Genomic DNA, 25887 nt, shown 5'->3' with positions numbered 1-25887 from the left:
AGCTCCTACACCGAGATCCAGATAGTGCGGCAGGAACCACAGCAGGCTGAGGTTACAAAAATTGAAGCACATGTTAACAAGTCCTCCAGTACTTTAATGTGCATTTATTTACCAGGGAATTATCGTTATTATTGAGAATTAAATCCATAACTGAGATCTATATTAATAAGGTAAGTACAACAGCAAAACATAATATAGTAATAAAGTTGCCGTTAAACTAAATATATTGCAATAATAAACTTAGCTGCTCGTAGGTGCTTATATATGATATCCCTCAGACCAACTGAGAAAATGGCAATTAGTGCATCCAGCTGATTTTAAATTCACACATTGTTTGTCTCTATATGTTTAATTATTTCAGATATTTCGCTGGTTATTTTAAAGAACATCAATAAAAGTTAAGTTTTATTATTTGTGTTCCACGACATCTCAACATCGTTTAATTAGGGAGTTCATGTGCATCTTATTAACCAACTTCTTCTCTGTCCTATGTTATGTCCTATTCCACTTCAAGGTCGCACCCCATATAACACTATAGATAGTTTTCAATTTGTGCAATAGTGAATTAGTGGGTTTTGCGCTCTTATCCACTGGTGTGATAGACATTCCCTTCTCCCTTTTCCATATGATACGGACTTAATGTCAGTAACTGGCTGGTTTCACCGGCCAACAGACACTAGCGAATGCCAACTGTGCACTAATGGTAGGAGGATCGGGCTGCCATTATCAGTCTTCTTCACCAGCACCAAGAACCGCTTACTTCTGGGTAACTGGTATAGCTGTTACAGGGCTGGCTGGGTCCTCCTGACAGATTACTATGTATCAGGACTGCAGGGTAACGGGCAGAGCGTTGATACAGAAACACTGGGATCAACACAGGACAGCCGAGAACAAATAAGAGTGTAAGCTCTTATCTATTTGTCGCAGGCAATATGTGGCAATAAGTACAGATGAAATACAAGTTGGAATATAATATATTTTAACATGGACAACACAGCTCTTTTAAAACAGTTTTTGGCACACAGATTGAGAGTTGTAATCTACAATCATTGTGCAGCTATCGTTGTACTACGTCACAACTCACTAAAGAAGAGAGGGGCAACAGAACTATTATACCTGGCCCTAGCTGTAATCAGTCAGAGCTATTGAGTTCTCAACACTTTGTATATCATAAATTGATAAAACTTTTGGAGGCTTTATAAAGTTCTTTGGCAAATAGCCTTCCCAGTAACTTGGCTACCACTACGCATATAACACCCCTAGATCAACGCACTAATGATGCAGAAGACACTTGTGCTAGGATGGACCAGCTTGCCTTGCCGCTGTCCCTTTTCTCTCTAAAATGTGTCCTCTAATGGCAGTAGTAGGGACTTTTGCTGCTGCCACCACTAGGCTTCTTAGCGACACCTAGAACCACATCCTTCTGGGTAACTCTCGCTGCTATGGTACCCCCTTGCTGGGCACCTGGGCTGGTACCCCTGACCTCTTGCCTTCAGATCAGGGTTGCTGTGGATGGTTCCCCCTGGCCTATCATTCTGGCCAGAGCTGCAGGTAGCGGGCAGAGCGTTGGTACTGGATGCTGGGTCTAAACCTCAGAACAGCCGGATAACGGATTTAGTCTAAGCTGTAGGTCACAGGAATTACAGCAGGTAAGTAGCCATGAAAGCAGGTTCCTTAAGCAGTGATGTTTATTAGGTCAGGAAATTCTAAAAAAGGACAGTTACACACTAGTTTAAGGTACTAGTGATCTCCAGAAGTACAAATGGAATAATATTGATAACAGTGCACTTGTATACATATTTACACAGATACCCTGGCAGGAGGTAATCTAGCTTTCTGCCCCTCTAACTAAACCAGGTGCTTTATGCAGCCTGCACATAACTCAGCCTGAAGGGGTTTAACAACCTTTGTACATTGCTACTAGCAGCCCCACAATGTTTGAGGTTTTCTATTGAATGTTTACCATCAGGATATAACATTTCTCTAATATTGCTTTGAGTGCAATTTAACTTGCAAGACTCGCATTCATCAGTGATCACTTTTATAGGGAGTCTACCAGCAAGTATAATTACCTCCTCCTGTCTTTCAGTCTCAACAGATGTTTTGGTCACTCAGAGATGAAATGGTCTAATAACATGAGATTACCTGTCTCTAGACCAGGCTTGTCCAACCTGAGGCCCTCCAGATGTTGTGAAACTACAAGTCCCAGCATGCCCTTTCAGCTATCAACAGGTTGTCTACTGGCAAAGCATGCTGGGGCTTGTAGTTTCACAACACCTGGAGGGACGCAGGTTGGATAGGCCTGCTCTAGACAGTTGCAAAACCCAAACATGACATACTGTCTCAAAAGTCAATACATTTCCACACATACCAATATAAAAATATAAGTACATTTGCAATTATATAAATTGGCGTCTGCACCACTAATTAAAATAAATTTCTACATAAAATTATTTCTATGTGATCCAGCTACAAATTAGTTATTTATAAGCCATTCAACTACAACACTATTTTATCCCAACAAACTACTGTAGATTAACAAGGAAAATCCCTACAGCAATTAACTGATACGCTAGATGCCCTGGAGAACAGAAATTGGAGGAACAATTTCAGATCCATAGGTACCCTGGAAAATATCAAGGACCTCCAACTAATTCATTATTTCAGTGTACTGCTCCCCATAGTGCTGTGTCTTCAACAGTTGGAGACCCTCCTGATTGAACAGGGACATCAAGTAGGCCCAGAAAAGGGGCAAGAGACTGAGACCCAGACTGGTGATTGCTAAATTTCTTTATTGAGCTAAACAGACATTGCTAGGTGCATACAGAAAACAAAACTTGCTGGTAGAAGGTAATAATATTCTCCTATTCCAATATTTTTCAGTCAGTATCTCAAAAAAGGAAAGAGCTCTCAGGGGTTTGTAAGCATTTAACAGAGAAAACAAACTATTTGCTCTACTCTTTCCTGCTAAACTCAACAGATAATGGTCAGACGTTAACATTTGATGACCCTGCTAATATTTCCTTCATAAGTCGCCTTCTGAGGTGACTCCGGTTGGAGAACATGTTTCCTCCTATCAGTGAGGGTTGCACTCTTTTAATCACCTTTACCATTTGGAGATTGATATACATTTTTAATTGAATTCATAAACTTACGTTTGACAGTTCTAGATAAAAACTGGATTTATTCATTTCTTCCCCCTTTAATTAATTGTTCAATGTATTAATAGTAAGTCCTATAACCAGTTTGAGATCTACCCAAGTTCTTAGTTAAGAAAATAGAGAAAAAACAATATAAATAATTGAACATTCATCATACGCCAACTGTTTGTTGTCATGTCCAATGTTACCATCTATGAGGAACTGGAAGAGACACAGGGTAGACTGGACTCTACTTTCACTTGGTGGGCCTGGAGAGATTTTCATAGGAAACCAGCAATCCTATAAACTGAGCCTGAATGAGCGGATGAACTAGCCATACTGTCTACACAAACACTAATTTTGAAATTTTGGCTTAAATACCTCCATGAAGCGGAACAAAACAGCTATACATCTTAACAGGCATAAACTGGACATTACCTTCCTACAGAAACCCATTGGAAACTGAGTTGAGAAATACATTTGTAAATGGATCTCAGCCCATATAAGACTAAGGGATGAATTTACTAACAATCGTGGTTGGTACCGGTGTTAAACCGCCACACCTCACTAGCAGAGTAGTGCTCCCAACCGCATTTACTATAGGGCGGTTTGAGGCTGCGATGTAAAATGCTTGGTGAGCAGTCAGACAGCTTTTTTTACCTGCTTCTGATGGGCTTGATAGCTCATACATGCTGTTTGACCTATCTGGCCGTTCAGAACATAAGAGGAAGCACCATTGACATATAAATTATGGGGGAAATTATTATTTATTGATTAAGGTGCTACATTAATTTACAATCAACTTATGGGGGCAAATTTTATTTTTTCCAGTATAAAAAAAATTGTATTACAATATTATAATAAGCGTCCGCTTAAAATTGAAAAATAAAATTTACCCCCATAAGTTAATTATAAATTAATTTTGCCCCTTAGCCAATAAATAATGATTGCCCACATAATTCATATGTGAATGGTGCTTCCACTTATATTCTGAATAGCCAATTAGCGCAAACAGCTGCAGTGTGAGCAATCTTGCCTCTCGCAACCAATCTCTGTTATTTGGCTGTTTTATGGCGGTTTGACAAACAGCAGTTTAGTACATCGGGCTGTTTGTATTCTGATTGGGTAGGGCACTTTGTAAAGTGGTTGTTCGTACAACTGTGGTTTTCACCTCTTGAACTGGCGGTGTGACCATTAGTAAATCCTGTCGGTTTTAAAACCGCCAGAAAAATAAACTGCCCTTTAGTAAATCTAATCTAGTCCTAAATCTATGGGAGTGGCTATTTTGTGGGTAAACCTGTACCTTACACAATCTCAGGCAAGATATTGGATCTTATTGGTTGTTATATTTAGATATTCAAATATGTGACCTTAAGTACACACTTCTTTATAATGTAAGCTCTAGTGAACAACTTTTGCCAAACTCTGTAACTCCTCCTTGGGCTCTCTGCCCGTTGACTCCATTCCTCCATTGTCTTTGCATCTCTTTCAGGGGCTCTAAACCTGTTAGTTGCGCCCACGCTACTGGGCACAAGTTTCAGCCCTTGCACCCTAGTAACAGTGTTGAGAGTTGTAGTGTTATTTGTTTACTGTATTGTACTGTACTGTTATATCATGTACTATCTTGTTGTTTGTCCTCCAATGGCCGCTGCAGACCTCATGTGGTGCCCTATAAAGATTAAAAATAACAATAATATATGTCCCCAATATTCATCCACAGGTCTTCTTCCAACAAATCTCTCATGCCTAATTGAATAGGAGGGGAATTTATAGTGGGTGATAACTCTCTACCTGACAAACATCTGGCTCCACCAAATGTACATTCTGACCTGTGGAACCAGGTCACCAAGCTCAACCAATCCATGTAAGTTGCCGAACCCCACTTTCACTTTTCATTCGGGAGTCCATATTTCATTCTCCAAAATTATATTTTGTAAGCAGATCCCTTAATCTCACTTATGGTGGACATGGGCAACATTATTGTTTCTCATCGTGCTCCAGTGTCTCTCTCTCTATTTGAATGCCCCTAGTAGGTCCCCAAAATGCTTTGTGGAAATCCCTATCATACCTATACAATTCGGAACATTTCCAGCAACACCTCAAACACAAATGGATGGATTTCCTTGATACTAATATTAAACAATTTGAAAACCATATGTATAAATCACTTTTTCCTATTACTAATGTGGCAAGTAGGGAAAAGGGAAGCTTTATCTAAACTCCTTGTTAAGACAAGTACAACGTGTATGCCTCTGATCCGAATGAGACATCTTTATCTAATTATAAACAGGCAAAACAAAGGCTGGAGAGCTTCCTTAACGCACAAGATCACATTAAAATGGATTACTCTATTAGTAGGTATTATCGATGAGGGAATAAAACTGGAAAGCTTCTAGTCAACATGTCCAGATCTTCAAAAAAAACAAACACATAATAGCAATTAATGACCATTATTCCCCTCTCCCCTGTAATTAATTCAAAGAAGACCGCTGAGGCATTTTATTATTATTGTACTATAAGGATTTATACATGGCTACCTCCCAAAATACCACACTTTTAGCTAAGATACTCCAAGAAGCAGACCTACCTAGACTAACCTCAGAGCAAAATGAAATACTTGATAGGGATATTACCGCCCAGGAAATTACCAATACCATCTATGAATTTAAATTGGACTGAATTCCCTGGGCCAGAATGTTATTCAGGCGAATATTTCAAATTGGTAAAATATGAAATCACTCGAATATTATTGTAACTATTTCGTATCATACATAGACTACCTCCTCAATACACAACTCTAATCCCCAGGCCAGGTAATGACCCATTGTTAATGTCTTTTTACCGCCCAATTACCCTACTGAACATAGATTCTAAGATTATGGCGAAAAGACTTCAAAATATCCTGCCTACGCTGCTGACTGAACATCAGTTGGGTTTTGATAACAGTCACCATTCGGTAAGAGGTATTCGAACATCAGTGGAAGCTTCTTCAGAAAACCCAAATTCTCTTAACATGCTGTTAAGCCGTGGAGCTCATAAAGCCTTTGTCTCCTGGCCCATTATTACTACTATACTGGAAATAAGAGATTTCAGTGAAGATTTCATAGCTCTAATTATATACTTTTACAATCAGCCTTTGGAAATAACAAGGGGAACCCAACAAGGGTGCCCAATAACCCCCCTATTATTTAACCTATTTCCCATGTTATGGGTTCTACAAAAATGTCCATTGTTGAAAAGCATCCGGACAGGGATGGAGTCTATGAAAATTACTGCTTTTGCAGATATTTTATTATATATTTCCAACCCGGAGGCTTCAGTAGACTCCCTGATCAAAAAAATGTACCAAACGTCCATTGTACTGGGCTACTAAATTAACTCTCTATATGGACATCCAACTGCCAAATGATTTGACCATTCTCTATATACTCAATATTGTTAAAGTAATAAACAATACACAAAAAGATTTGGCGTGTTGGGAACACATTATGTTATTAAGGCAGAGCGAACCTCTTCAAGATGTTATCCTTCCCCAAATTATTATCCTTTCCAAACATTGCCCCTCCTGACTAGTAAGAATGCTTAAACTATTAACTATTCCATACTTTTATATGGGTGAAAGAGTGCCTATGCATCAATCCAGTGAAATTACCACAACCTAAAGCCAATGGGGGTATTAACTTTCCAAATATAGTTCACTACAGTCATGCGGCACACATAAGACATTTAAGTGACTGGCTACAGAATCAAAGTACCTATACAAACCTGGTATTAGAAAATAATTTCCTTACAAACTTAAGACTTTCCTTCATTTTCATGACCAAGATACACATACCAGATAATTCCATTTCAATGTCCATTAGGAAGACTTGACACTTGTGACACAAATACAAAACAATCCCATACAAATCCATTAATTTACTGATGCAGGAAACCCAACTTTCTAAAAGGCATGGCGGTTAATCCTTTCATTATATAGGAAGCAGAGGACTTATGATAGGTGGGACAATTACTGGACAAAACTTCTAGAATATCTCTTAAATACATCTAGACTACAGAACAATTTCAATTTATATGTCCCTGTGGACTTTGAGTACTTCTACTAAGCTACTCCCTGCATCCATATACGTGGAAATATTTCTTAATGTTTTCCATAGGGGATAAATCAAACTGTCCTAAGTGTGGTGAATCTTTAGGTGACTTATTCCATTGTGTTCAGACATGTCCTATTATAAAGGGCTTCTGGATCCAGGTGTGGAGAATTTCAATGGTTTATTTGTCAATTTGCTTTTTACGCCTGAATGGGCAATCCTGGGCGTCTTGCCACATAATGTGTGACCTTCCAAAGGAAGCAAAGAAAAATAATTATGAAAGCTAGAAAATATGTTCTCCACATGTGGATCCAGATCTCCCACCCACATTTGAACTGTTTTCATTTGGAGAATGGACTGGTTGAAGGAATCTCTTTCATTTTTTCGAATCTTCAGAAAGTTACATTAATACAATGTCGGTTTCCATAGAATAAATATGGAGGTTCTTCCATTACACCATTTTTTTTTATGAAACAAGTATTTTTACATGATCCTCTGATTTATATATGACCTTTCTTCTTCCCGGTCTCCAGATGACACACAAATGTACTGACAACTGCTGTATTGTAACGGATGTGAAAATTAATATCGGCCGCCTAGAGAATACAATGGACTGTGTTGTTATTAATGGTCTTTAATTAATATTTATAATACAATTAATGGATGACATTTTTGTAACACTCATAACAACAATGTTATATTTGACATATGTTATTGTACATCTTCTCATTGATTCTCGTTTCTCTAATAGTCTCATTTTGATTCTCCTGTTGCCTTGACAATTATTGGACATTGTAACTGATAACTGCATCTTTTGTCTGTTGTCATTATGTGAGTGCTTGAACTTTTTAAATAAAACTTTTTTTTTAAAAAAAAAAAAGCATAAAAAAATCAGGAGATAAGACAATCATGCAGCATTTGAGTCGGCAGAGATGCTTGACGGGATACATGGATACAATGGTTGGATGGTTGTGTCGTTGGAAGAGCATTATTCTAGGACTGTTTAGCTTTGTAAATGTTGGTATCAGAAGTCATCATCACCCATTAAATTGGTTGTTTATCCATGGAAACTTAGATTTGTGTCATATTGGTCCGCGCGTCTAGTGGCTGCACGGTGGCCCGGTATTAGCAATGATCAGATGGGCCTCCAATGAAAATAGCGGACAGCAAGTTGAAAGCTAGCCCGAGGGAGTCACATCAGGTGAGAGTTACAGTTCTAGGTTGGAGAAAGCATCACCTAATTGTGATCAGTTGGCACTTGATAATAAACACTGCTGCCCAGACTATCCACTTTGGTGGCTGAATAACTGAATGCGGAAAAATCTATTGATGAAATCACACAAGTGATACAAAGAAATGGAGGAAATCCTCTTTTTTTGTCAATCGTCGCTTATTGTTGTAATGATCTTGTAAAATTAAACTTTAAAAAAAAAAATGTCCTAGAAATTTATGTTCGAGACGCTTAAATCCGTTGTGCTTTCGTGAGTTTCTGTTAGCTATCCAGGCTATGTATACAATCTCATCAAAGAAAGTGATGATGAATGGCAAACCGTCAGACCCAGTTTCCATGGGACTAGACAGGGCTGCCCACTATCGCCCTTGTGAGCAAACCCGCAGCAGCATTAATTAGGTCCACCTCAGTGATGGAGTTCCAAATTTCTCTCTTTGCAGATGACATTCTCTTGTCACTCACCCAACCCCAAATCTCTATTCCTGCCGTATACTGCTTAATAAATGAGCACTGTGCACTTTCAGGTTATAAAATATATTTTTTTCTTCTATGTGTCCAAACACAAATAAAGATAGCTATCCAATTGGCTCATAAGTGAAGGTGGGGGACACAAAAGATAAAATATTTGGGGTTGTTCATTACCTCGTCATATGAATCTTTATAAAAGCAAAACTTCCTCCATATTCAAAACTTAAGTCAGATTTGCTCTACTGGGAAAAAAAAAAGCTTATTTCATGGCTGGGTAGGATCAAAGCACTCAAAATTAAATTAGTTCCAAGGTTACTATATATTTTTCACAGTTAAAGTCCCAAACTTGGTCTTCAGGGCGCTTTAGTCAGCACTTCTCAAATTTACATGGACCGACAAATCCCCAAGAATATCTCTTTCTATTCTTAACAAAATAAAGAAACGGTGGTGGTAGAAGGTTCATGGACTTAGATGCAAGTTTAGATAATACAACCAAATAGCGACTGCTTTTGCCTATCCGGACAGAATTGCTTGTCTAGATATTGAAACATGCTTCATCAGCCTAAATTTTCCAGCATCTATGTGGGGCTTGCCTAGAATTCATAGGCCCTCCTAAAATGAATCTTCTCACTTCCCACAAATTTTCCCTAAATAACTAGGATTACTGTAAGACCTGAGTTAAGCTCTCCTCCAAGGACTGACTTATGACCCCAGTATAAGACAACCTACATTTCTCGCTAGGAATATCAGGTCACCACTCTAAGTTTTGGATGTAGGCAGATTTAATGATCTCCAGAGTTTTTAGGCATTTCTGAAGAACATTGAGCAGATTCCCCTTTTTTACACCTGTTCTTGGAATTTTATCAGTTGCGACATTTCCCTATGTGTCTTCCCCAGATGTTCATCCGTGACACAACACCATTTGAAGGTATCTGTCTTAAGAAGGAAAGGTATGTTCTAATCCCTGTACAATCTCTATCAATGTATCCCTTGGCTTTCAGTCATCATGAGAGTGGGAAAAAACTTCTGACATATTGGGCTGGTTGGAATCTATCAAGCACTTGCTATAAGTGCCAATCCCACCCGCATCAAGGAAACTGCATACAAAATCTACTTTTGGTAGTTTTTTTTACCCCCCAGTATACTATCCAAAATGTACAGATAGACCCAATAGCTGGTCTGAGTGTGACTACAGAGTGTACTATGTTTCATATCTGGTGAACATATCCCTGTATAATTCTAGGATAGACTACAAGAAATTAGCGTGCAAAGCCACAAACTCATTTTCCCATTACTGGCAGCAGCTTAAGGGATAATTGGCAAAGATTGGAAGCAATCAAATCCTCCTTGCTTCTCTAAATTTGAGAAATACATCTGGCATATTGCATGCATGGAAAAATAGCATTATTTCTCCACGATAAACCACATAAATTTGATAAGATGTGGGCCACTATTTTTTTTACACTATCCCTGTAAGTTCCCATAGAGAACTATCTATCTCTTGAGCCTTAAAGCGAAGCTTCCCCAAAGCAACCTTTGAGGCCTAATTGATATCCCTAGGGCTAGCAAAGGCTAAGTCAGAGAATAGGAACACAGGACTAAATGTTAGGTGGACAGAGATGTGGGAAGGAGTCCTCTGATTACCGCTTCTGAGCTCTGTTTATTTCAACGGCCTTCCATGATCTCCATCCTGGTGCCATGGTGATAAAGGCAGTAGGCCTAGTTCAATTGAAGCAGATGTCTCTGTGCAGAATCTGTGGTAAGAACAGAGATCAAACTACATCATGTCAATTCAACGAGGAGAGCCCTTCACTCTGGACTAGGAGAAGGGTGGCAGCCAAATGTCCGCACTTTGGTGGTAAGGAAGCTTGATAGAGGAGGATTTATCATAACTTCTCAGGAGCCAAGAGGACCCTTGACTAGACAGTTTACGCATTAAGCCATGAACCCTACACTTTTTCAGATTTGACTTGATGGTAAAAGTTACCAAATTCAGGGAAATAATATGATGGCTCTTGTGCTGTGAAACTTAAAATATTTTGCATATTCAGAACAGGAATATGGGTGATCTCTCAGGTGAGTTGTCTGATGTTCAAGAAGGTCTGTATTACATTTCTCACATTCAGAGAAGGAATATGGCTTCTCTCTTGCATGGAGTCTGATTTTTTTTCGATCAGATTTAAAGGTGAAACATTTATCACATTTAGAGCAGGAACATGGCTGCTCTTCTGGGTGAAAATTATAAATTACTTTTAAAACCATTACCACATTAAGATCAAGAATATGGATTATCCCTCTGTGTTAAATTTCTGATATATGAGTAAGGTTTCTTTACTAGCAATATATTTGCTTCATTCAGAGTAAGACTGGTTGCATGCCTTTATGAATCCTCTGATGCTTGTTCAGAATTAATTTCCTGGCAAAACATATACCACATTCAGAGCAAGAATATGGTTTCTCTCCTGTGTGCACTCTTTGATGTTCTTTCAGATATTCTTTTCTCGTAAAACATTTTTCACATTCAGAGCAAGAATATGGTTTCTCTCCTATATGGATTCTCTGATGTGTATCAAGCCGTGATTTGTAGTTAAAGGATTTCCCACATTCTGAGCAAGAATATCTGCGATTTACCAGGTGAGTTGTCTGATGTGAACGAAGATCTGTTTTGCATTTAAAGCACTTTCCACATTCAGAGCAAATATATGGTTTCTCTCCTGTGTGACATTTATGATGCATTAGTAAGGATGCTTTACTAGCAAAGTATTTTTCACACTCTGAGCAAAAATACGGTTTCTCTCCTGTATGGATTCTCTGGTGTCTGTTTAAAGTTGATTGAAAAGTGAAACATTTATGGCATTCCAAACAAGAATATGGTTTCTGGTCTGTATGGATTACCTGATGCTTTTTCAAAGCAGATTTATGTGCAAACAATTGTTTACATTCAGAACAAGAATATGGTCTTTCACCTGTATGAATTTTTTGATGTTCTTTCAGATATGCTTTTCTTGTAAAACATTTCTCACATTCAGAGCAAAAATATGGTTTCTCGCCTATATGGCTTACCTGATGTGCCTCAAGCCGTGATTTGTAGTTAAAAGATTTCCCACATTCAGAGCAAGAATATGGAAGATTTCCCAGGTGAGTTGTCTGATGTGCAAGAAGTTCTGTATTGCTTTTAAAGCACTTTCCACATTCAAAGCAAAAATATGGTTTCTCTCCTGTGTGACATTTCTGATGCATTAGTAAGGTTGCTTTAGTAGCAAAGCATTTCTCACATTCAGAACAAGAATATGGTTTCTCTCCTGTATGGATTCTCTGATGTCTTTTTAGATTTGATTGAAAAGTGAAACATTTGCGACATTCAGAGCAAGAATATGGTTTCTGGCCTGTATGGATTATCTGATGCTTTTCCAGAACACATTTATGGGTAAAACATTTTTTACATTCAGAGCAAGAATATGGTTTCTCTCCGGTATGGATTCTCCAATGTTTTTTGAGATAGGATTGTCTGGTAAAACATTTCCCACATTCAGGACAAGAATATGGTTTCTCTCCTGTATGGATTTTCTGATGCAGTAAAAAGTTTTCTTTCCTTTTAAAATATTTCCCACATATGGAGCAGCAATATTTGTCTTCAATGTGATTAATCTGTTTTTTCCTCTGGTGTCTAACATAGCTGAAACTGTTATCAAAACATCTCTCACCATTGAAGGATGATTCTGTTTCTTCTTTAGCATGAGTAGATGTATATTGTGTATGATCTGTGGGTGTATAAATGTCAGTGTCTGTGAGGTTTCCTCCATCACATGAGACTGATTCCTCCTTAATATGAGATGTATATTGTGTATGATCAGTGGGTGTATAAATGTGACTGTCTGTGAGGTTTCCTCCATCACATGAGGCTGATTCCGTCTTAATATGAGCAGATGGATCTTTCGATTGTTCTGTTGGGAGAAACGTATGATGGATACATTTATAAAATGGAATGTTATGCTCATTAGCAATCACATTATAAAACAGTATCAATCCTGATGTCTAGCCACAAGTATCAAAATTATGGATTCCAATTTTAAATGAAAATACAGATCCCCAATAAAAGTTTTCCTAGAACTGGCATTTAAACCCGAAAAAGCCCAAAATCTGATTACTAGTCATGGTACCCACATAGCATTCCGTGGCCTTCCACACTCTTCATCGACACGTAAGTCCCCTTCCAACTTCTTCCAAGCAACCAGGTACAATTCTCCATTGTTGGGAGCAACACATTCGCTTCTGGTTTAATCATCACCGCTAACTGTGGTGGTATCAGAGCCATAGGTGATATCCAAGGACATGCTGCAATTCCCCGTTTGATACCACTCCTATTATTGGTGATTGTCAGAGTGATATTAAATTAATAGCTATGAACGTACAGTTTCCTCTCAGACTTTAAACTTAAGCAATTAAGTTTAGCTCAGCAGAGAGCCCGGAGGTTCTTTCAGGAAACTCACTTTACATATGCAGATCCCAGCTCTGCATTCACTCTGATCATCCATATAACTTCTTAGAGTTGACTGTTTCTGGGCAGACAGAGAAACTTTCAGGAAACTACAAAAGGACACCAAATAACTAAGCATGTATATAGAAAATATTAACTTCATACTTGATATTTTGAGAAATCAGTGTGTCACTTTGTACTTAGGATCAGAAAATGCATAAGGTGTGTAAAGTATAGGTATCCACTGTAGAGATAAACAATAGGGACTACCTGTTCTTGAAATGATATTTGACAATGTTATAGTTTCATCATATTTGAAACCTAAATGTTTGGGAGGTTATGACTGGTTTATTGATGGGGGAATTATGTCTTGGCAATTTGTCTGAGTAAAGTTATGGAAGGTCAAATATATTGGACTATTTCCTCCCTTTCCCTCCCCATTAGCATATACAATGCCCCTCTGAATACCCTCCTAGTAAAACCTGCTTAAATACCCTATGTATGAGAGGACAAATTGTCAGGTTTTGGGGACTCAATCTAATTGAAGGGCTGTCCAATTCATCATACTGCTTTGTCTCAGGCATACAGATTATGATAGGTGTTTATTCTCTGTAATTAGATCTCATTTGTTTTTATAACTTTTATAACTGTATTGCATTTATTTTTTGTATGCCATTTGTTTTTTATCATCTCCATATGCCCTGTACCTTTGTATATTAAATTTAAAAAGTTTTGTTCTTGTCATTTGACTAATAAGCCTACTGTGTGGCATCGTATACATTTGTGCAACAGTTTTGATAACATTGTGTTAACATTTTGATTTCAGGTGTGTAACAAGGAGCACAGTGTTTAGCGGCCCGTACATTTGTGACAGCACCTTGGGGTCCCATGGTCCCGATTTAATAGGTAGTGGCAAATCATTGGTGAATATGGGTATGAGAGCACTGTGTGGGGGCGATTCATCAAATCTATAATCTGTGTGCTAGGCAAGCGGAAGTGCTGGAATGGTGTGTAGACCCATAGGTAAACATTCCAAGTCAGAGAAGCGGGAGCAAGTTCCTGAAAGTGATGATGAAACACTAAACAGAGACGGTGGGTGGATGCAAAGGGGTTTGGAACTGCCGGAAAAAGGTGTGGAAGTTCCCAAAATGATGATGAGGACTCTGACTGGTAGTGTTAGCTACCTGTAACTAAGCTCATTAATACAAAACTGTCCCCTTTCCAATGCATTGTAAGGCAAAATTAAAAGTAAAATATATACACATATAGTACCAGACAAAAGTTTGGACACACTTGACTGAAATTATGTATCTCATGATCCTAAAGACAAAGTTAATGCCCATGTGTGAATGAGCTCTGTAAACAAACTTATGCCCGTGCATCTATGCCCAATTCATGTGTCATATTGGCATGTACACAGGGCAAGGTATGAACTGTCTTGTGGCTGGATCACATATAAATAACTTATTGTATAAATATATTTAAATTATTAGCGCGGGGCGCTAATTTCTATCATTGCAAATGTACTGATTTTTGATATTGTGTATTAGAAATGTACCGATTTCTGAGGTATTGATTTCTGAGACAGTATGTCATGTTTTCATTTTGTAACTTTGCTAGAGGAAATCCCAAGTAGCATATGTGTCGAGGGAAAGTGTTGTGTAAGTGTCTGGAGGCAGGTAATCTCATGTTAATTAAACCTTTTCATCGCTGAGTGACCAACACATCTGCTGAGCCTGAAAGCACTAGACTGGCTGGTAGACTTCCTATGTGTGTAAGACTCAGGATGCAAGTGATCACAGGTTAATGTGAATTTTGCAAGTTAAATTGCAAGATTAGAGAAAATGCTATATCCAGATGGTAAACATTCAATATAAAACCTCAGACGTTGTGGTGCCGCTAGCAGCAATGTAAAAAAGTGTTAAACCCCTACAGCCTGATTTATCTGCAGGCTGCATGAAGAACCTGGATTGGTTAGAGGGGCAGGAGGCTGGGTTACCTCTTGCCAGGGTGTAAACCTGTATAAAAAGCAGACTGTTTGACCATGTAATGTAGTATTATACCATCTGTACCTTATGGAGATCACCAGTACCACAAACTAATGGAACTGTCCTTATTAGGACACTTGAGCTAATAAAACATTGTTGGTTCAAGATCCTGTTTTGACACCTACTTACCTGCGGCAATTCCTGTGACCTACAGCTTAGACCAATTTAATCCATTAACCGGCTGTTCTGAGGTTAGCACCCTGCATCCAGTACCAACCCTCTGCCCTCTACCTGCAGCTTTGGCCAGTGTGCTAGGCCAGTGGGAACCATCCACATCAACCCTGATCTAAAGGAAGAGGTCAGGGGAACCTACCTAGGTGGTACACTAGCAGCAAGTTACCCAGAAGAAAGCAGTTCAAGGCGCTGGTGATGGAGTCTAGTAGTGGCAGCAGGCCCCTCCTACTGCGGTTACAGGGACGCAATTTCGGATAAAGAAAAGGGGACACAAGGCAAGCCCAGCCGGTTCCCAGAAACAATGGACAGGGGGTGGCACTGGAAGTCCATCCTGTCCCATGGCTGAAAATGTTTTTACTGATGAATTCCTGGCAATGTGTAGTTCTTAGGGGAGGTGAAGATCACTCCCCCATCCTGTACAGGGCATGTGGGGTCAATGGAGCCATGGGCTATATAAGCTCAGGTCAAATTCCTTCAAGTCTCTCTGCTGCTACACACAGAAATACTCACCTACTTCCAATGTGCATGCTACAAGGTAACCAAGTTTATATTTCAATGCATTAACCGTGCAAACGGTTATTCAAACCATTTACCTATTTCAATTTCACTGCATTATATTAACTTTATATGGCACTGCTTTGTAACAATTTAACTATTTATTTGCATTAACCCTGCATGCTCTCAACTCACACATGTTCATGAATGTTTGCATACGCTCTCTCAGTCCTCCTCAAACAGATACGCAAGCACACATTCCAACACGTTCACACGTGCGCACATTCCCTTCCTAATATACGCGTCTTGCTCTCTATTTCTCTTTCTCTCCCAACTGATACCACACACAAGCAAACACAGATTATTTCTATCTTAATATATTCATTGGAGCGTACAAATGTATGCGATATCGGGCCAAATGGTCTTTTATTATGTCATTGGTCCGATAATCAAGTGAAAACCTGTAGTATGTACCCAGCCTAACATGTATGTGTGCGCTATTGTATGTGATCAACAGATGTATGATACTTTGCCGGTATAGATGCCAATCAAACAAATGAATAGCTTGTTCAGCGCCACAGATTCTTAGATGCGTTGTTTTAGTATCACAGCTGGGACTCCCTGTCAAGGGTTGTAGTGGTACAAGGCGAATGTTTAAAAAGGTTGAGTAAAAAGATGCCTTATTAGAACATCTGAGATGTCACGGATTTCAAAGCGAATATGGACATGATGAGAAAAGCGAATAAGCCACAAATTGCATTATGTCCCAATAAGGAGATTAGTAAAATTTATGGCACTTGTCTTTTTATTAGGAATAAAACGCATTTCCTATGACACTATAGGGGGAATTCAATTGACCACGTTACTCGTGAAAGTAACGCGGCATACGCCATATTACAATTAGTACGGTAATTTTAATGCAGATTTCTGCACGCGGCTCTCAGATCTGAAAGCAAAAATCAGCGTTGAAATTACTGTACCAACAGTAATAATGTGCACTATTACCGTAGTAATGAGAATAGTGTGCAGGCCATGTTACTTTTACAAGTAACGCGGTCAATTGAATTCCCCCTTTTTTTATGAAAAAAATAAGGTTTTGTTCAAATGCACCACAAACAAATAATTATCATTTAGAAATTGAGAGGTGAAGAGTACTGAACACAATGATTATATCATTATTTTACACATAGCAAATGTGTGCATTTACTCGTTAATGGCTAATGCCAATCCTTTCAAGGTAGAATTGCTGCAAAGAAACCACTACAGGAGGAGAGAAATAAGAGACTAGCTTGGGCCAAAAAAACCACAGGCAGTGGGCATCAGACAAGTGGAAACCAGTTCTTTGGTCTGACGAGTCCAAGCTTTTGGTCCTATCCTGTTTGCGCTTAGTTGGCCTGTCATTATATTCCAATAGGACATTGACCCAAAACACACCTCCAGGCTGTATAAGACTATGTAAAAAAGAAGGAGTGTGATGGACTGATGCATCAGATAACCTTAGGTCACCTGGCCTAAACCCAATAGGTTTGGGATAAGTTGGACCAGAGAGTTTAAGAAAATCAGCCAACAAATGCCCAACATATAGAGGAACTCCTTCAAATCTCATGAAGTTGGTTGAGAGAATGTCACAAGGGAGGAAAGTTGCTTTAATGGCAAAGAGCAGCTACTATGAAGAAAATAAAATATAACAGTTTTGATTTGTTTAACATTTTTTGGTCACTACATAATTCCTTTCGAGCTTTTTCATAGTCTTGATGACTGTACTATTATTTTAAAATAGGTGTGTCCAAACTTTTAGATAAAATTACTCACAGAGCTCAATCTCTGACGGATAATCTATCTAGTAGTTGATATTGTAACGATATATGTCTATACAATAATATGTTCAAACATCTGACATCGTAAAAACATATTATGAACATCCAACAGTAGCCCTCTCCTTGGCTCTCTGGGGTTCTTCATGTCGGTGATATGGCTTCTCCACTCACCCCTCTCTGATTATTCCACTGCTCAAGTCTCCAGAGTTCCCGCCAGGGGAAATTACCCTCCGCGTTCTCCCCCTGGCACATCAGAGTAAACTATCTAAATTATATTACCTGGCCCACCCTCTTTCCTCAATTTACGGACATCCAAACAGTTCTAGATATCCCAACTGGGTACTTCTACCAGTATCTGCAGATACACAATCTCCAACCTCCAGTATATCACATATCACGGTCCGTCCTCTCACCACGACTGAGGCCCTCTGCCTGTGCGGAGCATCCACGGCAGGTTTAATCTCCACTATATACTCAGAACTCACCCTCTCAATGGAATCTAATTGTGACCCCCAGGAATTAACATGGGAACGTGACCTGGGTGCCCGTTTGGACGATAATTGAACTGAAATACACGAGAATGCAGCTTCTAGCTCCATATGCATTAAGATAAAAGAAAATGCATATAAACTCTTGTATAGATGGTATTATGTCCCGACCCGTCTTCAAAAAATGTTGCCCGATTCCTCAGACAAATGCTGGCGTGGGCACATTTCTTCATTTCTGGTGGGAGTGCCCAAAATGAACCCAGTTTTGGCTTGATATTAAGAACCTGATTTAATCCTTGATCCAAACTGACACTCCTTTGGATCCTAAATTCTTCCTCCTTCCCCCTGGGTTCTCCGCTGCGACCCAACCAGGCCCGGCGCTCCCATTAGGCAAAGTCTGCAGGGCGCCTCGAAATTAAAAAAAAATGACAATGGTCATTTAAAACGGAAATCCACGGGGAGGAGAGGAGGGAAGGGGCTATGAATCTTACCTGCATGAAGCTGCTCCTCTCTGCTCTGTCTCCTCCCCTCCGCTCACTGACAGTGACAGGACGTGATGATGTCATCATCACGGCCCGACAGTGTCTGTGAGTGGAGGGGAGAAGACAGAGCAGAGAGAAGCAGCTTCATGCAGGCAAGTTAAAGAAAGACATGGGGAGCTGCAGGGAGGGAAGCGCAGCCCCAATTTTGACAGGGGAACGCCGATTTTTAAAGGGGGGGGCGCCGATTTTTACACTGTGCCTAGGGCGCCAAGGACCCTAGCACCGGCGCTGGACCCAACATCAAAACAAGCAGGCTCATCACATATTAATCACTACCTGCCAAGTTACCGCAGACTGGAAGCAAATTACGCCCCCCCTCCCTCACGACTGTAATTAGCCAAGCATGGCATGTCCACTGCATTAAATGTATGACCAGCATTATCAATAGTTCTTCTAAATTCTTCAATAAAGTATGGGACCCATCGCTGTCCTTCTTTCAATACCGTTCTCCCCTTCCTTAACATACCTAGTGCTAATATCCTCTAATCACCCCTAACCGCTTCCTTTCCTACCTCTGTGGCTCTAGCAACCCAGCATTTCCACCTGTGCCTCGGCGACTTGTAGCATCTGAGCTTGCTGCTGTTGCTGCGCAGCGGCCACATTCACGAGGGTTCTCAGTACTTCCTCCATGTTGACGTCTGCGCGGGCTGGGTAGCGGAAACTTGCTTCCCGGAGCATCCCACTCCTGACACCACTTGTGGCAAGAGCCCGCTACTGCAGAAGCACACGCAAACAACTTCTTCCTTTTTATGGTTCTTTATTGTCAGGATGGTAATAATGTTTTGACATCTTATACTTGCACAGCAATTATGGAGACCCTCAACGCTTACTATACATAGTCCAGCTCTCTGTCCAGATCAGCCAGCTAGCCCAGCGTTGATTTCCCTGAACAATGAAACAAGCAGGGTTTTATACCTGACACTCCTCCCACAGGCCTAGCTTGATGGACAGGTGACACACCCACCTTCTCTTTAAAAGGAAACGCCCATTCTTGGCTCTGTTTAGACTATCAGACCCACCCTGTCTGTTTGCTGAGAGGAAGCAGCTTTTAAAATTGGTTTACTTACATGATTTAAACTACACATATGTTTTTACCTGGTTTAATCTCCACCTAGGTACATAACTGTGCCAATGTTTTAATCTACTTCCCTGCTTTCTCTGCATATTGTCAGCTAAATGCCTCCTTTTGTTACATATCCCTCCCCCTAGCGTCTCCAAGTAGTGAGACGCGGACTTGGCGAGGAGCGCATATTTTCGTGACAACGCATCTGCATTTTTGTGTAGAATCCCAGGCCTATGTTCTACTGAGAACTTGAAAGGTTGTAGTGCCAAGAACCAGCGGGTTACCTTGGCATTTACCTCCCGGTTGTTCTGTATCCATCTTAATGGTGCAAGGTCTGTTATTAGGGTGAACTCTCTGCCTAGGAGATAATAGCGCAGAGCTTCTGTAGCCCATTTTATGGCGAGACATTCTTTCTCCACAGTGGCATATTTTTGTTCCCTTGGAAGCAAATTACAACTTAGGTACAGGACAGGATTTTCTACTTCATTCTTCTCCTGTGACAGGACTGCACCTAAGCCAACACCAGAAGCATCAGTTTGGAGGAAGAACCTCCGGGTAAAATCTGGTGCTTGTAGAACTGGAGAGGAACAAAGAGCTAACCGAAGAGCAGACCAGGCGGTTTCTGTAGAGTCAGACCAGGTTAATCTATCTGGACAATTTATTTTTTTTTAACATGTCCGTAAGTGGATCAGCTCTAGTGGCGAAGTGGCTTACAAACCGCCTGTAGTAACCTACTAAGCCTAAAAAGGTTCTTAACTGTGACTTTTTCTCTGGTCTTGTCCAATTTTTGACTGCCTCCACTTTGTTTAGCTGGGGTTTTACATGCCCTCGACCAACAATGTACCCCAAATATTTGGCTTCTCTTATGGCTATGGCACATTTCTCTGGGTTAGCTGTTAACCCTGCGGACCGTAATGAAGCTAAGACCGCCTCAACTTTGGCTAAATGTGATCCCCAGTCTGGGGTATAAATTACTATATCGTCCAAGTAAGCAGCTGCATAAGCTGTGTGAGGTCGTAGCAATTTATTCATAGCCCTTTGGAAGGTGGCAGGTGCCCCATGCAACTCAAATGTTAGGACTTTATATTGATAGAGACCATCAGGGGTGGAAAATGCAGTCTTTGGCTTGGCCGTGGAAGTCAGGGGAACTTGCCAATAACCCTTTGTTAGATCAAGGGTTGTTAAATAATTGCTACCAGCAAGATTTTCCACTAGTTCATCCACACGTGGCATCGGATAGGCATCAAACTGCGACATACTGTTTAGGCGCCTAAAGTCATTGCAGAGCCTAATTGTCCCATTGGGTTTCGGGACAAGCACAATGGGACTATTCCATTCACTAGTGGACTCTTCAATCACATCTAACTGGAGCATCTTCTCGACCTCCTTTCTCACGTCCACCCGTCTGGCTTCTGGAATACGATATGACTTCTGCTTGACAATGACTCCTGGCGCAGTGACAATGACGTGTTTGATTAAGGTAGTGCGCCCAGGAATGGAAGAGAAGACATCCCTGTTCCGGCAAATCATTTCTTCAGTCTGTTGTCTCTGCTGAATGGACAAGGCTGGCTCTATGGGCACTTCAGACTTTTCAATGGCAGTACTCACTACCTGAGGAGAGGTTTCCTCATCATGCCAGGGTTTAAGGAGGTTCACATGATATATTTGCTCCTCCCTTCTCCTACCTAACTGGTGGACTCTGTATTTGACAGGACCGACAGCCTCTAGAACTTCATATGGACCCTGCCAATGGGCGAAAAGTTTGCTTTCCTGGGTAGGAACCAGGACTAGGACCTTGTCCCCAGGCTTGAAAGATCGAACAACAGCACTTTGTCATAACTTTTCTTCTGTCGTTCCTGAGCCTCTTTTACATGTTGCTGCACAATGGGCCCTATCTTTCCTAGCCTCTCATACATTTGGGACACAAATTGTACCAGATTTGGCTCCCACCCTACCTTTAACATATCCAAGATACCCCTGGGCTGTCTCCCAAACAATAACTCAAAGGGACTAAACCCTGTTGAAGCTTGAGGTACCTCACGGATGGCAAACATCAAATAGGGAAAAAGAGTGTCCCAATCTTTTTTCTCTTGAGCCACTGCTTTCCTGAGCATGTGCTTTAATGTGCGGTTAAAGCGTTCCACCAAGCCATCTGTTTGTGGATGGTATACAGAGGTGTGAAGCACCGTAACCCCTAGCAACTGGCACATGTCCTTCATCAGTTTTGACATGAATGGAGTACCCTGGTCTGTGAGAATTTCTTTGGGTATTCCCAAGCGTGTAAACATCAATACAAGTTCTTTAGCTATGGTGCTGGATTTTATGTTCCGTAGGGGAATTGCCTCTGGATACCTGGTTGCATAGTCAAGCACCACTAGTATATATTGGTGCCCACGTGCGGATTTTTCCAGTGGCCCCACAAGGTCCATAGCTATCCGTTCAAAGGTAACTTGTACTATTGGAATTGGAATGAAAGGTGCCCTGTACATGGGTTTGGGACAGGTTCTCTGACAAATGGGACAGGATCGGCAATACTTTTTCACTGCCATGTGTACACCGGGCCAGTAAAACCTAAGCAAAACTCGTTCCCGTGTTTTATCCTCCCCTAGGTGTCCCCCACAGACATGTGTGTGTGTGCTGCTTTTAACACTAGGGTTACATGGACCTGAGGAACCATTAATTGTTCTACTTTTTCCCCCTGTACATTAACAACTCTATACAGGAAATTATTTTTAACAATAAAATATGGTATACCTTCTGCAGGCTGGGCGGCCTTCGCTACCCCATTTATCTCAGTCACACTTTTAAAGGCATGTTCCAAAGTGGCATCATTAAGTTGGTCTCGAGCAAAGTCCTGCAAAGGAAACAAAATTGGTATTGCGGACCAGTCCGTATCCTCACTGACAGGCGGGGTGGGATCATCTGCGACATCACCGACCAATGCTAGTTTGGACTGTCCATGTTTCCCCGCAGGTGAATGCTTTTGTGGAACTCCTGCTGTGACTCCCAGGATGGCATTCCGGTTTGGCGGTTCCCAAAGATCGATGTCCAGATGTTGTGGATTCTTAGGCGGTTCCTTTAAGACCGGGCTTCCGACCGTTGCATCAGTTGCCGGCATGTCCGGCCGGATCCGCTCACCGAGGACATCATTAAACAGTGGGAAGTCTCGCCCCAAAATGAGTGGATATGGGAGTTTAGGTGCTATGGCAGCTACCACCTTAACTGTTTTGTCTTTGAGTGTGACTGGTATTATAGTACTTTCATACTCCTCTGTTGTGCCATGTACGCAAAGAACCTTCACCTTGGGCAACCGAGAAGTTATGGTTTCGGGTAAAGCAGAGCTGGAAACCAATGAGAGTTCACTCCCCGAGTCAACCAAGGCCAGAACAATGTTTTGGTTGATTAGCACAGTCACCCGGAACAAACAAGGACTTCCTGATGTGGGACTCATGGGAAAACAGCTTGGAAATGCAGGTCCAATATGTGCTACAGAACAGTCCATGGGTTCCTGTAGTTTAGGACACTCTGCCTTAAAGTGGCCTGGCTCACCACATTCAAAACACTTCAGATTAGACAGCTTTGCACCTGGCCCTCTGTCGGTAGCAGTTTTGCCATTGGGCCCTGTGGCAAGGATTGTCAAACCTGGCTTTTGGCGTGGCAGCGGCTTTGGCACAAATGCAGGTTCTTTAGTCATTTGCTGTAGCGCACAAAACCTTTCTACCACGGTGGCAAGCTCTTTATAAGTTTGTGGGTCTGATTGCAGAACCCACCTTTGCAAATCGCGGTTCAGCCCCCGGATGCAGTGATCTATCGCCAGAACTTCAATAATCCGAGAAGGCAAATTCTCCTCAGGCTGCAGCCATTTCTTTAAAATTTTAGAAAGCTCAGCCACTTGCACTCTGACCGGTTTTTCTTTATCATAGTGCCATTGGTGATAGCGCTGGGCTCGGCCTGGCCCGGAAACTCCAATGAGAGCCAATATCTCAGACTTTAGACACAGATAATCAGATGCCCGTTCCTCATCTAGATCCATATAAGCTCGCTGAGCTTCACCAGTCAGATATGGTGCCAGTCTCTCAGTCCAATCTTTAGGAGGCCATTTTGCCCTTTTTACAAGTCTTTCCAAAAACACCAGATATGCTTCTATGTCATCAACTGGTGACATTTTTTGGAGAACAGCACCAGGTGGTTCATTTCTGTCATGCCTCACCTGGCTTAACTCTTCTCTTAAGAGCCTTGTGTTTTCCACCTGTGCCTCGGCGACTTGCAGCATCTGAGCTTGCTGCGCAGCGGCCACATTCACGAGGGTTCTCAGTACTTCCTCCATGTTGACGTCTGCGCGGGTTGGGTAGCGGAAACTTGCTTCCCGGAGCATCCCACTCCTGACACCACTTGTGGCAAGAGCCCGCTACTGCAGAAGCACATGCGTACAACTTCTTCCTTTTTATGGTTCTTTATTGTCAGGATGGTAATAATGTTTTGACACCGTGTACTTGCACAGCAATTATGGAGACCCTCAACGCTTACTATACATAGTCCAGCTCTCTGTCCAGATCAGCCAGCTAGCCCAGCGTTGATTTCCCTGAACAATGAAACAAGCAGGGTTTTATACCTGACACTCCTCCCACAGGCCTAGCTTGATGGACAGGTGACACACCCACCTTCTCTTTAAAAGGAAACGTCCATCCCTGGCTCTGTTTAGACTATCAGACCCACCCTGTCTGTTTGCTGAGAGGAAGCAGCTTTTAAATCATGTAAGTAAACCAATTTTAAACTACACATGTTTTTACCTGGTTTAATCTCCACCTAGGTACATAACTGTGCCAATGTTTTACTCTACTTCCCTGCTTTCTCTGCATATTGCCAGCTAAATGCCTCCTTTTGTTACAATATATATTTTGCTGGTTGTGTGCCCGATGTTCAACAGTTCCGTAATAATCCTTGGAGTATTTATTCAGCAAGTGCCTCACGTGGAATCAGTGCTATGTTCTCTCCACTTGGTTGCTCCCAGCTCACATGTAAGTGATTAGCAGCAGATATAGAAATAAGGGTCCATGTTATAGACGTCAAAACATTTATTAAATAAACAAACAAATAACTACTTACATATAAAATGTTGAACGGCAAGTAGAATTAAAAATAGACAGTAATCCTCGTCCTATGGATCAAGTAATGCAGATATGGGTCAATTAAATTTCCTCAAAGTGTTTCATCTTTCATGACTTTTTCAAGAGGGTAACACCCTCTTGACAAAGTCAAAAATGACGAAATGCTATAAAATCAATTTTACTAAAACTGAGGCTATGCTCCTCCACGCTCCCCCTCCGTACCATCCTACAGGTCAATTTTGACTTGCGCTGGCAGGCGAACAAGATCAAGTACCTTGGGGTCTATATCACCTCTTCTTATGACCGACTATATCAAGAAAATTTTCCTTCCCTTCTAATTAAAATAAAAAAAGACCTAGAAATATGGAGGAGCTATATCATGTCGTGGCTGGGGAGGATCATTGCTGTTAAGATGAACCTGATCCCTAAACTTCTATACCTCTTCCAGACTCTACCGGTGAAGGTGCCGGATCTTGTGTTTCGGGACTTGCATTCTTCTTTCCTCAAAGTACTTAAGCAGCCCAGGGCTCGGGGAGGGAGAGGCTTTCCAGATGTTAAACTCTATTACCTGGCGGCCCATCAGACCCAGGTTGCGGTTACTTATGTCCCATACCGGACCGTAGCGTGGGTGGACTTGGAAACCCACTTTGCGGGAGTCCCTTCCTTATCATCCCTATGGGGCCTCTCCAGACTAGACAGGCCACGGGGGGCATCCACACTCCAATGGCTCAAATTTTGTTTTTTC

The 25887-nt window shown here is 41.1% G+C and overlaps 2 protein-coding genes across 15 annotated transcripts in view; both read right to left on the bottom strand.

Annotated features, from left to right (window-relative positions):
* LOC142160072 (uncharacterized) overlaps nucleotides 1-25887 on the bottom strand; it is a 1559230-nt gene that overhangs the window by 1209925 nt on the left and 323418 nt on the right. The window lies entirely within an intron of this gene.
* LOC142160114 (uncharacterized) overlaps nucleotides 1-25887 on the bottom strand; it is a 53625-nt gene that overhangs the window by 8982 nt on the left and 18756 nt on the right. Inside the window, exon 4 of one of the 3 annotated variants that reach the window (XM_075215074.1) lies at nucleotides 7850-12874. The exons of the other annotated variants lie outside the window; for them this stretch is intronic. Within the exon in view, the coding sequence (XP_075071175.1) occupies nucleotides 11286-12874 (1589 nt within the window). The 3' untranslated portion in view covers nucleotides 7850-11285. Of the gene's footprint in view, nucleotides 1-7849; nucleotides 12875-25887 lie in introns of those variants that run through there. 3 annotated transcript variants of the gene reach the window in all.

This window comes from Mixophyes fleayi, chromosome 6 (genome assembly GCF_038048845.1).
Source record: "Mixophyes fleayi isolate aMixFle1 chromosome 6, aMixFle1.hap1, whole genome shotgun sequence".
In the NCBI taxonomy this organism is placed as follows: domain Eukaryota; kingdom Metazoa; phylum Chordata; class Amphibia; order Anura; family Limnodynastidae; genus Mixophyes; species Mixophyes fleayi.
Note: the sequence above shows the minus strand (reverse complement) of the source record. Positions and strands in the feature narration are given on the sequence as shown.